The sequence below is a fragment of the Alligator sinensis genome, unplaced genomic scaffold (assembly GCF_000455745.1).
Source record: "Alligator sinensis unplaced genomic scaffold, ASM45574v1 scaffold140_1, whole genome shotgun sequence".
In the NCBI taxonomy this organism is placed as follows: Eukaryota; Metazoa; Chordata; order Crocodylia; family Alligatoridae; genus Alligator; species Alligator sinensis.
Genome location: NW_005841836.1, coordinates 685,685 through 701,281, shown reverse-complemented (window position 1 = coordinate 701,281; position 15,597 = coordinate 685,685). Strand labels below are relative to the sequence as shown.

At 49.6% G+C, this 15,597-nt stretch overlaps 1 protein-coding gene across 1 annotated transcript in view; it reads right to left on the bottom strand.

Annotated features, from left to right (window-relative positions):
- SLC24A3 (solute carrier family 24 member 3) overlaps positions 1-15,597 on the bottom strand; it is a 437,684-nt gene that overhangs the window by 6,897 nt on the left and 415,190 nt on the right. The window contains exon 16 of the mRNA XM_006015414.3: positions 371-436. Coding sequence (XP_006015476.1) covers positions 371-436 — 66 coding nt within the window. The remainder of the gene's footprint in view (positions 1-370; positions 437-15,597) is intronic.

Below are 15,597 nucleotides of genomic sequence, written 5' to 3'. Positions count from 1 at the left end.
ATGCTGGGTGTATCTACATGTGCAATTAATGTGACTGAATATACTCTGGCTCAAAGTGAGCCAGAGTAAACTAATCCCAATAATGTCACTGCATTCTACTGTGGTGTAACTGTGGTGTACCTGTGTCTGAAGGAGTAAAGTAATCTACTGCGCAATAATAGTGGCACACATAGATGATGACGTTTTACTGCACATTAAATTAGTTTAATGTGCAGTACAGCGCACATGTAGACATGCCCACTAGGAACTGGCTGTTTCTCTATCTTATCAGTGGATGTTGCAGCTCTAAGAGAAAAGGTGCAAACTGGAGAGAAAGTAAAATGCTTATAAAACCCCTACTTGGAGATAGACCCAAATATGATGTACGTACTGTGACAAAAACAGAAGCCAGCAGCAAGCCAACAGAATAAATAAGTCCTCTGCTGTTTAACCGGATCTAAAAAAAAGAAAGAAGTTTATAGAACAAGGTAACAATTTTGAACAACAGGCTTCATCTCTGTTCACTCTTCTATAGACATCCACCGCAGAAACTAGTGACTTCCAACCTTTTTTTTCTGTGACCCTAAATCCAGGTCATGACCCCAACCCCCACCGCCAATTCACTCATGTGTGGTGGCACCAGCAGAGCCTGGGCCGGGCCGGGATTGCAGGGGGGGGCAGCAGCAGTGAGAGCCATATGGACCGTGCTCCGGGACAGCCCTGCAGGCGGGAGGGGTGGACCCCTCATGATCCTGATTTGGGTCACGCCTCGAGGTTGGGAGCCACTGCTCTAAATGATGTCTCCAAAAATGCAGAAAGCCAAGCAAGATCATTACATTACAGATTTTTTGCCCACTCTTTATTCTTAAGAAGGGGTTTTATCAAACAGTGATATGCCCTGGGACTAAGATCACTTCAAAGCCCACCACCCCCATGCTGGCTTTCATGTTTGTCTCTTTTCAGTCTTTTGTAAGCTTACATCATGGGAATGTGTCTCCTTTCTGATTTCCTTCTGTGTGACTTCTGCCTGAACAAACAGGGGAAGGGAAACTTTGTTCTTCTGCACAAACTGATGTGTGAAGCACAGTAAAACAAATATGGGGGGTGGGGGGGATCCCTTTCTTCCCAGTTATAACTAGGCTGCAAGGAGAGAGATGAAGTATCTTAAAGGATTCTTGGCCAAAATAAATCTCCCTTGTCAGAGTAGCCATGTCAATGTATACCCGTTGAGGACCTAAGTTAATTAGGACTACATGAAAACGCTTTTCATTCTGTTCTTCCAACTGAAGTGTTTCTATGCCCCTGGCATGACCATAGGATCGGAACATCTCACGGTTGTTAAGACACTGAGCCTTACCACACCTCTGGGCAAGGCAGATGGAGAGCAAGGGAAGATCTCTCAGTACCTCACAGGTATTTGGGTGTCTTATTCTCATTGATTAGCTATCTAGGTAGGTTTGAACCCTGCCTCACACCCCTCCCCCCACAGTTCCTCTCTGCATCTATAAACACCCAAATGACTTTAAAAATCCATCCCTTTGGGCATGCTTATAGGGCTCCCCTCTGAACCCTGGGTCTGATGCTGATGAGATAAGCCCTGGTTACTTGCTCCTTCTGGAGTGCACCAGAGACTCACAATTAAACAACTTGGGCGTGTTCAGTGAGGAACCCAGGGCTGTGCTCAGGCTGCCTGCCTCAAGAGAGCCAGGTGCTGGGGAATGGTAGATGCTTAGGACCACTGAGCCACTCCCAAGCCCCGTATTCCATCTGACTGCCAGTCTCTGGTGTGCCCTGGGGAAATGAATAGATGGGGCTTCTTTTATTGGCATCATAGCTGGGGTAGGGAATGAAGCCCTATGGACCCAGCCTAAGTGCCTGTCCCAGGGCCTCACAGGAAATCTGAAAGAGCAGGTAACGTCTCCCAGCTCTTAGGGGTTGCTCTGAAGTAGGTTAATGGTTGCTTCTGAAGCAGTAACATCTAGTGTATGAGAAAGAGCAGGCTAGAAATGCAAAGCCTCTCCTCCTTCACAGGCCCATGTTCATAGAAGTCAAGGCATCTGCACTGGGATTTGAACTAGAGAGCAATGCTCAGGAATCATTTCCTTTACTGTAGGATTAACATCACCCCAATGAGAAGCAAAGCAGCTGCCCATTGTGGCACAGCCTATGGCACATTAAGCCTGAAGGAATTTTGCTTTTTCTCTACATAGTTACCAGCAGATGGGCCTATACAACCTAAGAAGACATGTCTACACATGCTATTAATGCTATAAAGGCTTACTGTGCAGTAAAATACTGCACAGTAAACCTTCCCTATGAGTGTGTCTACACATGTTCCCTGTTGGGAGCAAATCTGCTTACAACAGGAGCAGCCTCGTACACGACTGCTCCTACCCTGCTATGGTCTCCTGCAGCAGATCCCTGACAAGGTTCAATCAGAACCAGTAGTATCCAAGACTGCAATGCTATCAATGGCATAATGGATGCTTCTGTCTGCTTAAGTTTTTTGGCACGTTCTGAGGCAAAAAGTCAGTTTATATACTACACATATTTTTTAAAAAATCTTTAAATGAGGGCAGTTCTAATGTTTGTCTGACTGTATTTGTTTTTGTTGAGTACAGGAGTATTTGCATTAACATATCTCTGTTACAGGGCTCCAAGAGCAGAGCCAGCATAACAGTGCTCTTCTGTAAGTAGGCAGCTTTCCAGCTCTTAATTACTCAGCTGGTTCTACAGATGTATATGGAGCAAAGCAAACGCATTAGTTCATTACTGCAAATGATTTGCAGACCAGAAAATAATTCTGAGGATAAAAAGCTCATACACCTCAAACAATATGTGCCTTGTTTCTTAACAGCTGGATTTCTTTCTGGTTTGTAAAACTGTTCTTAGTCTAATGAGCAATTCAAATCTGGATTTTCTCCCACAATGCGATTTGCTCAAGTGCCAACACAGGAAATACTGGTAGTGTGTATCACCACCACTCACATCTTCTCAGTTGGTTGATAAAGTGGCATATTTGCAAGAGGACTTAGAATTGCTAAGGCAAGGAAAGAAAGTGCTATAGCCTCATGGATTTCTGCGGTATTCATGCCACTTGACATCTACACTCACGAGAAAAAAATAGCCACATCCTAGGCCAAATGCTGCTCTTGGTAATACTGGTATAACAACAGAGTAACATCACTGCTTCAGTAACATCGCACAGCGCAACTGAGATTACAATTTGACTTGCCAGGTCTGGAAAAAACCATAACAATCCTGGCATTTTGCAGTCACAATTCTGCCATAAATTTCAGGCAGTCAAATACTTTCACACACATGGAATCCCAATGTGCCAGAAACTGGGTACAGCTCCACTTCAAGATGAGAGCCACAGGTGGGTTTGACACACACATTATGTCTCATCCTGTGGTTGTCCAGAGTCCAGCACAATGGGCACCACTACAATAAAATTATATAGTGATGAAGATGAATTTAATTTCTATTACAACTATACACTGGCAATATTATGCTGGGGGTTTTCAGAACCCCATGGCCCACCATCTTCTGGAAGTTTGCTGCTCTCTTGGACTTAGAGTGCTTTCATGTGGACTACTCTCATTAGTCTACCTGTTCAAGGAAATGAGGGTTTGGAATGCCAGAATGATAAGGCTCATTCTAGCAGTGCCTGGAGGACAGAAAGGTAATGATCCTACTGTTAATGTAAACTACAGGTTGTAAATGGCAGACAGGAACATGTCTGTTTTTGTAGCCATGGAAAAAGTCTCCTGAGCCACTTCCACTCAGTGCTTCAATTACCAGTTCTTAACAGCCTCACAGTTACAAACTTACAGAAACACTTACTCCTGGGTGGGGGACTTTGCAGTTACTATTCTCTGGGTGCATTTACACAAGATGCTTTACCATGCAATTGACTAATTAATTGACTGTACGATAAAGCATCACTGTCTACACATCCAATCTACTGTGCAGCTAATTTGTTACCTGAAAATTCAGGTAACAAATTAACTGTGCTTTAGTTACTGTGTAGTAGTGCATGACAGCAACCAGGAGCAAATTTGCTCTCAGTCAGCCCCACCATCAGGGGACCACCCTCAGGCTAGCCCTAGGGCCATGGGGCTTGGAGCTTCTCCAGCCCTGGCACTGGTGAAACTCTTTGCTTGCCCCAGCCTGCCCAGAATAAAACTCTGCAGTGACCCTGGGCCAACCACAGCACCCTGCCCGGACCTCAGTGCTGGGCCCCGGCGCTCCAACTGCCTGCCTGTCTCATGCAGGCCCTGACTCTTGCCCGCAGCCCCTAAAGGCTGTTGAGGAAGCCACGCTGGCATTGTCTCCGATGCCACACACCACCTCCTGAGGGCGTAACTGGTCCTTGGATGAGACTACAGAGCTTGCAGCCCTGTGGGGTGAGGCTGCAGTCCAAAACTGGATCAGGTGTTTGCCTGGACCAGGTGTTTCAATACCCAAACTATGAGAGCCTGTCAGGCTGCATGTGGGAGTGTGGGCAGGACCAGTTGGCAAGTCAGTGCCACATAAAGGTCAAGGACCTGCAAGCACAGTGGGTTAGCTTCACTGACTACAACCACTGGTTGGGGGGCAGCCTACAGGACCATGCCCTTTATGTGGCAGCTGGACCACATCCTCATGCCCTGGGACCCTGGCCAGAGCCATGCTGTGTTCTCCAGCACAGACAACCTGCCAGAGCCTCCAGCATGGCCTGGCAGTGGTGACAAGTTATCAGTGGGGGAGAGCCCCTCAGGGCACCAGGATCCCATCCCACTGTGGTCCCTGCCCCCAGCATCATCCAGCAGCTCCAGCAGCCCGAGTCAGTGCCTTCCCCTCCAGCTCCAGGTGTGCAGCCCCACTCAGAAGGCCAGCATGGCCATGGCACTGCCTGTCTTCATGAGCTGTAGTCCCCTGTGAAGGGGGCACCTGCCTGGGCAGTCATGTGCCACACCCTTGCACCCCAGGACACCATTGAGAGCCACACATTGTCACAGCTAGCAGGGACAGACTCGGGCCACAGGGCACATCTGCCATGCCCACCTGGTAAGCCCCACACTGGGAGGAGGGCCCTCACCTCCCCACCCTTGCCCCTGCCCCCAATCCCTGCCTGCCCTGGCTGAGCTTCCTCTAGCCCCCGAAGTTTCCCCCTACAGCATTCAGGGAGGTGAGAGGCAGCGCAAAACTTTATTAAGCAGCCTGTGCCCCCTCAGATAGGCAGGTGAAATGTGTTGATGCCAGTGGTGATGTCCTCAGCTGTGGGCGGCAGGGACATATAGTGTAGGTACAGGTACCCCTCCAAGCAGTGGTGAACATTGCAGGGAAGCATGGGCTTGCCTGCTGCACCATAAAAGCTCAGGGTCCTGCACCAGGTTTTCTTCTGTACCTGGGACACCAAAACAATCATCATCAGCAGGGTGTAGTGCACTGGGCACCCCTCAGTCCTTGCGGTGTGCCTGGGATACTCTCAGCAGGGGAATTTTTGGGGTGCAGGGCATGCATGACCCCCAATCTGAGGTCAGGAAGCACAGAGTCCCCTGGTATCATAGTACTTAAGGTCAGAAGGGACCTAAACAGATCATCAGGTTTGTCACCCCCCAGCATGGTGCATGGTATCTCAGCAAACTCTCACAGTCCACAGGTCCACCAGCTGCACGTGGGAGAGAGGCACCAGCTATCAGCAGGGATGCACCACCAGGGTCACCGCCAGCCTCAGTTCCATATGCGCTGGCTCCAGCAGCAGTGGATCCAGGACTGAACTCTGTTATTGGGTTGGCTTATGCACTGGCTGGACTGCTGGTCACTGTGGCAGAGAAGCAGTGGCCTCACAGGTCTGGTGTGCAGAGGACTTTGTGCGCGAGTGGGAGAGGGTCACATAAGAACGGGAGAGGGACTGGACATTCAGGGACAAGCTCCTGGCCCTCCAGGAGAGGCACACTGCCTTCCCTGAGCATGGGCGACTGGTGCCTTCTGAGTCTGGGGGGCACCAGATTGCTTGAGGGGGACCCAGCTGCTGATCACCAGCTGGGGGGTCCCCCAATGGCCAATCGCTGAACGGGGGTGGGGTGGGGGGTGGTCCCCAGCATTGGATCACCGAGCCAGCAGCAAAACTGGAAGTGTACTTCCAGCAGCACGTCCAGTTTCACGGCTGGAGCTTCCAAAGGATGCATGGCCGATTGCAGGGGGGGCATGTACACCTGCATGCACCCCCTACGCATTGCCAGTGCCCAAGAGGATGGTGAAGGCCCAGAAGCAGCAAGTTGCCATAGTGGCCGGGGCAGTGGAGGCCACAGAAAAAGACCGTTGGGTGCTGGCCCTTCATGCTGCCCACTGGCCAGCCACAAGCCCCCAAATGGGCTTTGGCTGAGGTGCAGTGGTGCTTCCAGTAGCCAGGTCCCCCTGCCCTGGCACTTGCTGCAGGTCCCCTGACAGCTGCCCCACCACCTGGGCCCACCTTTGCTGCTCAGCCCAGCTCCATGTGGCCTCGGAGCAGGAGCTGCCTGCAGTGGGACCAGCACCATGTGCAGGCCCCAGTGGCCCTGGCTGCTGGCGACAGGAAGGGGAGCCAGCTGCACTAGCAGAGCAGCGGCTGGCCTATGCCCCCAGGTGAGCCCCTGCCCACTGGCCTTGCTGCAGCATGCACGCCTGCAGGGGTCCAGCTAGAGGCCAGGGTATTGCACACCTGTCCCTGGGCTCTGTCCCAAAGGTACCCCCACCCCACTGCCCCCCACCCCAGAAGGGCACACAGAACACACTGCACATATTCTGTGAAGAGGGTGCTTTATTAGTGGTGAGTTGGGTGGTTGGTGGAGGAGCTCTGTGGGTGGGGGGAAGGGCTCTGTTGTTGGGGAGGGCAGGGGAGGGACACTGTTGTTGGGGAGGGACAGGGGATGGGCTCTGTGTTTGTGGAGGTGAATAAAGTAGTTTTGAGAACACGGCAGTGAGCATGGTGCTGGGGGTGCGTGGTCTGCCTGGAGTCTGTGGCTGGCCATCCGGGTAGCCTACAGTGGGAAGTGTAGGAGCAGGTGGTCTGCCAGTGCCTCTTGCACCTGGTCCCTGGGCCCCACTGCCATGTGTATGGCTTGCTTGGGGCCTTGGCTGGGGTAGGGGACATCACTATTGTTGCCATCGCAGCTGGCACTCCCAATGCCAGGCATCCTCTGCCTGCTGCACTTCCTTTGCTCACACCTTGCAGAAGAGCTCCCCCTAGGCCTCAAAGATGTTATGCAGCACAAAGGCTGTGACAATGACCTGTGAGACGTTGGTCTCCGTGAGCTCAAGGTGGGTGGTGAGGGTGCACCAGCATTCCTTCAGGTGGCCGAACGCGCAATCCATCAGCATGCAAGTCTGGCCCGAGCATCTGTTGAAATGTGTCTGGGGGGGTCCAGCTGGCTGGTGTAGGGCTGCATGGGCCAGGGGAGGACCGGGTAGGCAGGGTCCCCAATGAGGAGGGGCAGGACTGTCATTTTGCCCAGTTAGAGGCCTGGCACCCCTGGTATGAAGCGTCCGCTCTCCAGAAGGTCTGGCAGGTTGGATTTGTGGAAGACATGGGCATCATGGGTGCTAGTCACCCAGCCAGTGCTTACATTGGTGAAGGCACCCTGGTAGTCAACGATGGCCTGCAGCACAACAGAATGAAAGCCCCACTGGCTGTAGTAGGGGCAGTCACCTTGAGGCAGGCAGGTGATGGGGATGTGGGTCCCATCCATGGCCCCGAAGCATTGGGGGAAGCCCAGGCTGCAGAACCCTGCCACCACCTCCAGGGGGTCGTGGACCCAGAGCACAGCGTGCGCAATACGTCCTAGAGGGTGCTGCAGACCTCCAGGATGGCCTCTCTGGCAGTTGCCTTGCCCACGCCGAAGAGGTGGCCGATGTAGTGCAGACTGGAGGGCGTGGCCAGCTTGAGCATGGTGATGGCCAGCTGGGTCTCCATGGGGATGGGAAGCCGCATGGTGGTAGCGTGCCACTCCAGGTGCAGCAGGAGCTGATTGAGGACTCCTGGAAGGTAGCTCAGGTCATCCAAAAGGACTCCAGCTGCTGCTCATTCTCCCAGGTGCTCTGGATGATGTGTAGTCACCAGTTCTGGCAGGACGGATGGGCCCACAGGCAACAAGGCTGGAACCCCAGGAGGTCATGGACAGCACTGGTGGTGGTGTTCACATGTGCATCATTGGAGTCCCTGCTGGGGTCCAGGCAGCAGCCTGGGGGCTGGCCAGCAACAGTGTGGCAGGGGGCCTCAAATGCTGTGGTAAGCCTGGCCAGGTGGCCATGCAGCACAGCAGGGGAGGCAGGGCCAAGACTGACCTGGGCCAGGCAACAGTCATGGTGGTGGTGAAGTACAGTGAGCAAAGTGGCAAACAAGAGCCCAGGGCATGGGTTGTTGCTCCCAGGGCCTAGGGGTGCAGCAGCCATCACACAGTGGGCACAGAGTCAGAGAGGGCTGTGGCAGCATGCTGCAGACTGCTCTGGGCCAGGAAGGCAGGTGGTGAGGGAGCAGCATGCAGGGCTGGCTTTTAAAGAGGGCCCCTGGCCATAAGCAGCTGTGGCTGGAACCTCCAGCTCCCCTGGCTGCTAGAGGGGGATGGCACAGGGATGGAGGAGGCTGGGAGCAGGCTAGTTCCAGGAGGAGCAAATCTGCTCCCAAATGGCCACACGTATAGATGCTTAGCCAGTGCAGGTTTACTATGCAATAAACCTATATAGCATTAATTGTATGTGTCCTCTATAAATCTTTCTGCTCCTCTCTGAGACTCAGCCTTGTGCCTACTGCAGTTCTGGTGAAGGAGGTCTGGACAAGACTCCTTTTATTAACTCTCCCTCTTTACAGAGTCTTGCTATGCTGCATTCACACCTCCCCCGGCCCATCCTGATCCCAAGCTAGAGCATCAAAGAGTCTGAATGGTTCAATTAATAAACTCAATATGGAGTTACATTAACATAACTAAAAGCTGAACCTTGCCCCACCTCTTCTAAAGAGCCTTTGAGGCCTGGCTAGGACATACTCATTTTGTTGTACAGTAACTCTTGTCTGCAGTCCTATGAGGAATTGTTTCTTACAAGCTCCAATATATTTAATAATGGTCAGTATTAAATATGCCAATTGAAACAGGATCTGGAGGAAAAAGTAATAACTAAAGCAGCTGGAATTATTCTTGAGCATGGAAAATATCTGCATTCATCATGAAGACAGCTGGGTCCTCTCAGTTACATCACTGGTATGCTATGAGACAAGGAAATACACCTTCGAAAGGACAATTCTGAAACAGTATCTGGAATGAAATAAACAAGGACGCCAAGAGGATGATTGCTTTGGTTTGCTTTCATTTTTCAGCCTAGCTTTAAAAAAAGCCTCTCTTTAGATATTACTTAAGGGGAAAGTTGGTGTAATTTAGAATTATTATATAGCATAAAACATCTGTTAATCATTTCTTAACCTGTTATAAACCTCCTATTCAGGGAACTTCATGGTAAGGTGTGCTGGTCTTACAAAAACAAAGCAAACCACTTTACAGTTTGTTGTCCACTACAGTAGCTCTGGGTGGGAAGCTGAACACCAGGTTTTATGTAAGGGTGCTATATTCATATAGCTGAAACCTCCTTCCAGGTTAACAAATTTCATTTGGTCTCTTAGCTAGCCAGACAAACCATTAGTCTAGAATCAACTACCATGAGCCATTTTAAACACACAAGCCAACACATTCTGCCTGCCTTTAGAGTTTCTACTAATCCTACATGACACCAGCTCTTTCTTTGAGAGGTTTGTCATCTGCCGACAAAGAGACAATTTCTTGGAAGTGGTGGGAGAACATTTTTTTAATTGCCCTAATTTAATGTTCATGTTGGAAGGCTCTTGGCACCCTGAATATTAGGCATTTATTAGACGTTACCTTTTTCTGATGACCTCATACTGCTGCTAGACAGCAGGATTAAACCCTTCCCTATAAATAGAGAGGGGTGGTTTCCCTAGGGAATTAGTGCTAGCCGTGGAATGCATTTTGTCAGGAAGCTGAGTTGGCTGAAATAGATATCACAGCTGTATTTTCTGGAACACAAAAAAATGCAATTCAATGAGTCAATCTCTCCCCCCTCCCCGCTGGCAAATGCAAAATATTATAAATTCACTGGAGACGGAATGAAGTTTCCACTGTGGTTCAGGTGTTGGTAACATGTACTTGACATTTTTCTGTTGTGCCATATGGAAGGCAGGGTGAGGGCTGACACCTGGAAGAACTCATGCTGAGTTGGGGGGAGAGTGGAAAGAGGGAGGGAATGAACAACAACAGAAGGAAAAATTAGGTTAAACTACGTTTAAACAGATAAAACTAGCCATCAGGCAGATTTTCATTTGTTGTAAACCTTTGGCTTCTTTTGAGTTTAGCAGAACTAAGTTGATTTATATCCCTGGAGAACTCTTATTCCCACAGGTAAGGGGGAATATCCATCTATTATAGATAGGGGATATCCATCTATTCAGGGCCAGATTTAGTTCTGTCCTGTTTATGCTTCTGTCATGCTACTATATTCCTCTTCTACTGCACAGCATGCAAGTGTCACTGAGGAACAGGGGGATATGGGACTCTTACACAATTTACTTCCATTTTACATTCTGAAAAGGATCAGGCCTGTTCAAGACCAAACATGCTTAAATCTGAGGAATGACTTCATTCAGGTCTCTGAGTGGCTACTGCAAAGTATTCTCACTCTAGGAGCAAGATACAGTTCCTGCAAGCAATATATAGCTTGCAGCCTAAGCAGTGGTGGGGGCACTAAATAGGGTTGCCAACCCTCCCAGATTGACCGGGAGTCTACCAGAATCGGCATCAATGTCCCAGTGACTACTGAAAGCAATTCAGGAGATTTTAATAGGAGATTTTAGGAAAATAAATTAATATAATATGTTGGAAAAAAATCTGGAATAGCTTCAGTTAGAGTTGGCAACCCTGTCATTGAAGTTGAACACAAAGGGCCAGATTCTATACACACTAGTAGCTGTGTAAGTGGACTTAGGTGCCAAAGTGTGATTCTCTTCCACTGTGCTAAAATTCCTGAAAAAAGATAATATAAAAGGTGGGTGGGTCTGCCACCGCTTCTTCACTGCTTTTTTATTCAGTCTTAAAGGTCATATGATGGAGTGTTATAAAAGTAGATGTGTTAATGGATTTTCAGGACTTGAACAGGGTGAAATAGGACTGCACATAAGTGTCTGAGTCCTCTTAGATGAACAACAGACAGAAGAGACTCTGGCCCTTAGTGAGCCCATTTCTAGCCCTGGCAGAGCTTCCGCTGAAGAAAGCAAAAGCCACCTCCCAAGTAAGAAAGCAAATGCAGAATATTTCATTCCTAAAGATGCATTTGTTAATCTTCTAATGCCAGAAAGCAGCTACATCTGCTCAGGCAGCCAGATTCAGATCTGCTGCAAACTTCCCTGGAAGTGCCAGCTTATTCAGAGACATACAGGCTGGAGACAGACATTACACATAAACCGGTTTGTGCGCTCAGAAACCAGTTTAAGCCTGTAACAGAACAGATGTTCAGTGCACATAAACCAGTTTGAAAATGGCTGAAACTGGTTTGAGATAAACCTGGTTGAATGTGGTATCAGACTTAACTGATTTGGGTCAAACCGCTTTATACAATGTCTGTCCCAGACCCCTTGCTGATTTAACTTAAACCAGAGTTCCCCAGCACCCCAGAGGTTTTGTAACCCTGGGTGGGGCTCTGCTCTCTGCTCCAGCACAGCAGGGCTGGTCCTTCCCCCCTGCTCCCTGGCTGGAGCTCTGACTGAGACTGCAGGTACAGCAGCTTCTGCCTGGCTTCCTCTTGCACACTCCCCACCGCCAACCACACTCTGCTCAAGCAGGGATTCCCTGCTCGCCTCTGCCTTACACAGACACCTCTCAGCATTAGCTAGCATACCACATGCTGGCTATGGTCCATGCTTTGGGAAATGGGACAAAGACAGCGTTGGCTTAGGGGTTCTTGGAGCTAACCAACAGGTAGCTGGTAATGTCCCTCTGTTCCTTCCTTGGAAAAAGCTGTTTAAGAATAGCTTGAACTAATGAGAGAGACTTTTGTTTTGTTTGATGGGATGAGAAATGCTAACAACCTCCTGTTTCAAACCAACACAGCTACCAAGTACACCCCTGAAACAACTCCCTGTGTAACTCCCTGCTGTGTAACTAAATGCTCTGTTATCAACAGCAAGGGAGGGTGTGTGTGTGTGTGGAACCCCTCCTTAATCAGAGTATCCTGCTGGGGCCTGTCCATGCCCCCCACCCCAGCTTAGTTTTGTGGAAGGGAAGGGAGGGCTGCTCTATATCCTCCTGGTTCTAGCCTGAGCCACTGCAGGCATATGCTGGCATTTCCTCAGTCCAGAGGGGATGTCTGTACAGATTCAAATCGGTTCAGCCTAGCCAGGTTAAACTAACCTGCAAAGACTGAATCAATGCAGGCTCAGACTTTTTGAATGTCTGTCCCTAGCCAAACAGGGGTGTTGTGTCAGATATTAATAGGGCAGAAAGGCAATTGTGCTTGGGTTCCTGCTACTTTATCTTACCTGCCTAACCTGCTAGATGTGTGTTTTCCTACCATGCTCCCTTTTTTGCACGGGGTATAAGCTACCAGAGGTGTAAGTAAGAAGCTCTGCACCCTGGGCAAAAGCTTGCTGAACAAGGGGAGTGAGGGGTGCCAAGCGCTGGAGAGCAAGACGGTAGTCAGGGTGGCTGATTTGACTTACTCTGAGGACTCAAAGTCCCCTGCTGCTGCGACCACATTGCTGTCCATCAGCCCCAGTGTCCCCATGGGGCTGGTGCTGCTGTGGCAGACTCTTTACAGGGCCACCTTTCAGGCATACCCTGTAGGTCAGCACTTGTGGTTGGTGCCCTGATTGCCGACCTCTAATCACACTACTGTAAGCTGCACTCATTTTACACGCACATTGATGGCCAGAACAAAGAACATCCCATTGTCTTACTATTTTCCAGCCAGCTACTTCTGTGTAACTTGTGCCACTGTTTTCATCACCCTTTGCAAAAGGCCCAGCATCTTCTTACTCTGATGTGCACCTGGTATTTTAACTTTCTCACTGGCTCCTTTAATCAGTAATGATTCACACATTCCCCTGCTCTACTTCAGCTCTCGGCTGCTGCTGGCTCTGAAATTGCCTTCAAAGTCTAGGGCAAAAATGCCCCAAACCTGCTAAATGAGGCTGCAAATCAGCCAAAAACAAGCTCTCACGCAACTATCAGTATTTCCTGCTTCAAATTAACAATGGGCTATGGTAAGAGCAGTCTTTCTCAGGGTGCATCTACATATCCAAGTGCAAGGGAGTTATAGCTGATAAAACTTCTTCACAACTAAGTAGGTCCAGGCTCATTTGAAGTTTTGAGCAAAGAGTGGGTCCTATTATCAAAGCTGGATTCCTTCTAATTATAGAAGAGAAGAAAAGCTTAGTTTTCTCCATTTATTTAAAAATCAGAAGCGTTTCTTTCCTGGCAGAAGACTGCCTGCAAGCAAAGAGCTCTCTAGTATTGAAGTGAAGAGGAATAAACTTTCCTAAACTCTCCTGAGGGGTTTGGCCTGTATCAAGCAGCTAAGCAGGCCAGGAGAACACTCTGCATTGATTGATCACACATGAAAGGTTTGCAAGTTCAAAACATACACAGTTTGAATTTAAATGTGCCCTCCCCCCTCTTTCTTACATTGCACATGCAAAGACATTCCTATGAATGTAGCTGTCTCTTGCAGGAGCTATTTAGCTAACGAGCCCTAAAGGACAACATGGCTAGTGGGGTTTGAAATCGAACTCTGAGAAAAAAACAAATGGAAATAAAATCAGTGCAATCCCATTCTCCTGTTCTGCTCTAGTAACTGTGAAATGGGAAACCAAGGAGCTGCTGCACAAACCAAAATGGGTTTTGCTTCCTGACCTGTGGCTGCATGAAGTTAATGCTCTTGATCACAAGGGCTCTGTTTACATTTCCAGCCCCCTGAACTGGCCAAGGCTGAGGGTCCTCAGTCTGCTTCTACCCCCAGTTTTCAGACAGTTTCTCCTGTAGTATCTATCCTAGGTATCACCCATTCAGTGAAGTCTCTGCAAGAGAAGGCTAAGAGGTGATCTTGTGGCTGCCTACAAATTCATCGGGGGGTTGTGGCAGGGGGAGCAAGGAATAGGAGATGCTCCATTTACCAGGACACCCTTTGGAGTAACAGAGCAATGACCACAAACTGACATAGAACAGATTTAGGTTGGACATCAGGAAAAATTTCTTTACGGTAAGGGTTGCTGGAATCTGGAATGGGCTTCCAAGGGAGGTGGGGCTCTCCCCTACCTTGGGGGTCTTTAAGAGGAAGCTAGACATGCACCTGGCTGGGGCCATCTAACCCCAGCCCTTTTTCCTGCCCAGGGCAGGGGGTTAGACTCAATGATCTACTGAGGTCCCTTCCAACCCAAACATCTATGAATCTATGAAAGTCGCCATTTCTTTGGGTCCTGGAATATGATAGAAAACCCCAGGCTAGGGGCAGAAACCTGTAACAGAACAGAAGACCAGTGCTCATAAACCACTTTCAAAGGGGCCCCAACTGGTTTAAGATAAACCTGGTTGAATGTAGTATCAGACTTAACTGATTTAGGTCAAACAGGTTTATGGAACTTCTGTCCCAGATCCCTTCCTTGGGACCCCCTCTTTTCCCTCCACTTCAGCATGCTGACTCAGGGTCAGCATCTGGCTGTGCCCCACACCCGCTCTGCTTGAGTGGCAAGTGGGGAAAAGCCTGAAAGAGCTGCTGTTCCCCTGCCAGGCAGACCCTAGGTGGGGTCCTGTATGGGTGGGGGGGAGGGGGGTTTTAACCTCCCCCCTTTCCTCCACTTCAACATGCTGGCTGCTGGAGCAGTAAGAGAAGCAAAGCCAGCCAGATGCCAGCTAGAGTCCTGTGCCAGTGGGAGAGGAGGTTTAACCCCCCCTTCCCTCCCCTCCCTTTCAATTCAGCATGCTTGCCCAGGGGTGGGGTCTGGCCACACATGACCTCCCTCCGCTCTAGCGGGGAGCTGGAGAAAAGCCTGGCAGGGGCTGCTTCCCCCACTCTAGGCACACCCCTGCTGGGGACTATGCAGGCCAAGGTGGGGGTTTAATCCCCCCACAGTCATACTCAACAGGCCTGCTGGGCCTGGCCAAACTCCTACCCCTCCTCCGTGACTCCCCAGCTTGAGCAGGAAGTGGGGAAAAGCCTGGAGGACTTCTCTCTATTCACTTGCTTCTCAGTTCAGTCTATTCATTTTTAAACTACCCTGCAAAGATGGAATCAATTTAGGCCTAGGTTTTTTGAATATCTGTACTTAGCCCCAGTGTACAATCCTGCCACCTGTAGCTTAGGGCGAGTGTTGCATTCCTGTTCATCTATGTGCATTTTCTTCCTGGGTAGGTTGTGTAGGGCTCCTCTCTGAATTCCCTTTGTTTGTACAATGCAATACAATTGATTTCACAAAGGGCCTGGCTTCAAACAGTGCAGGTGTGGATCATTTTGTGTTGAGACTGAGGGTAACAACCAATGAAAGCAGGGAGTGCTTGGGGCCTGTTCTGAGACCTCCCCTAGTCAGAACTAGAGGTCTCT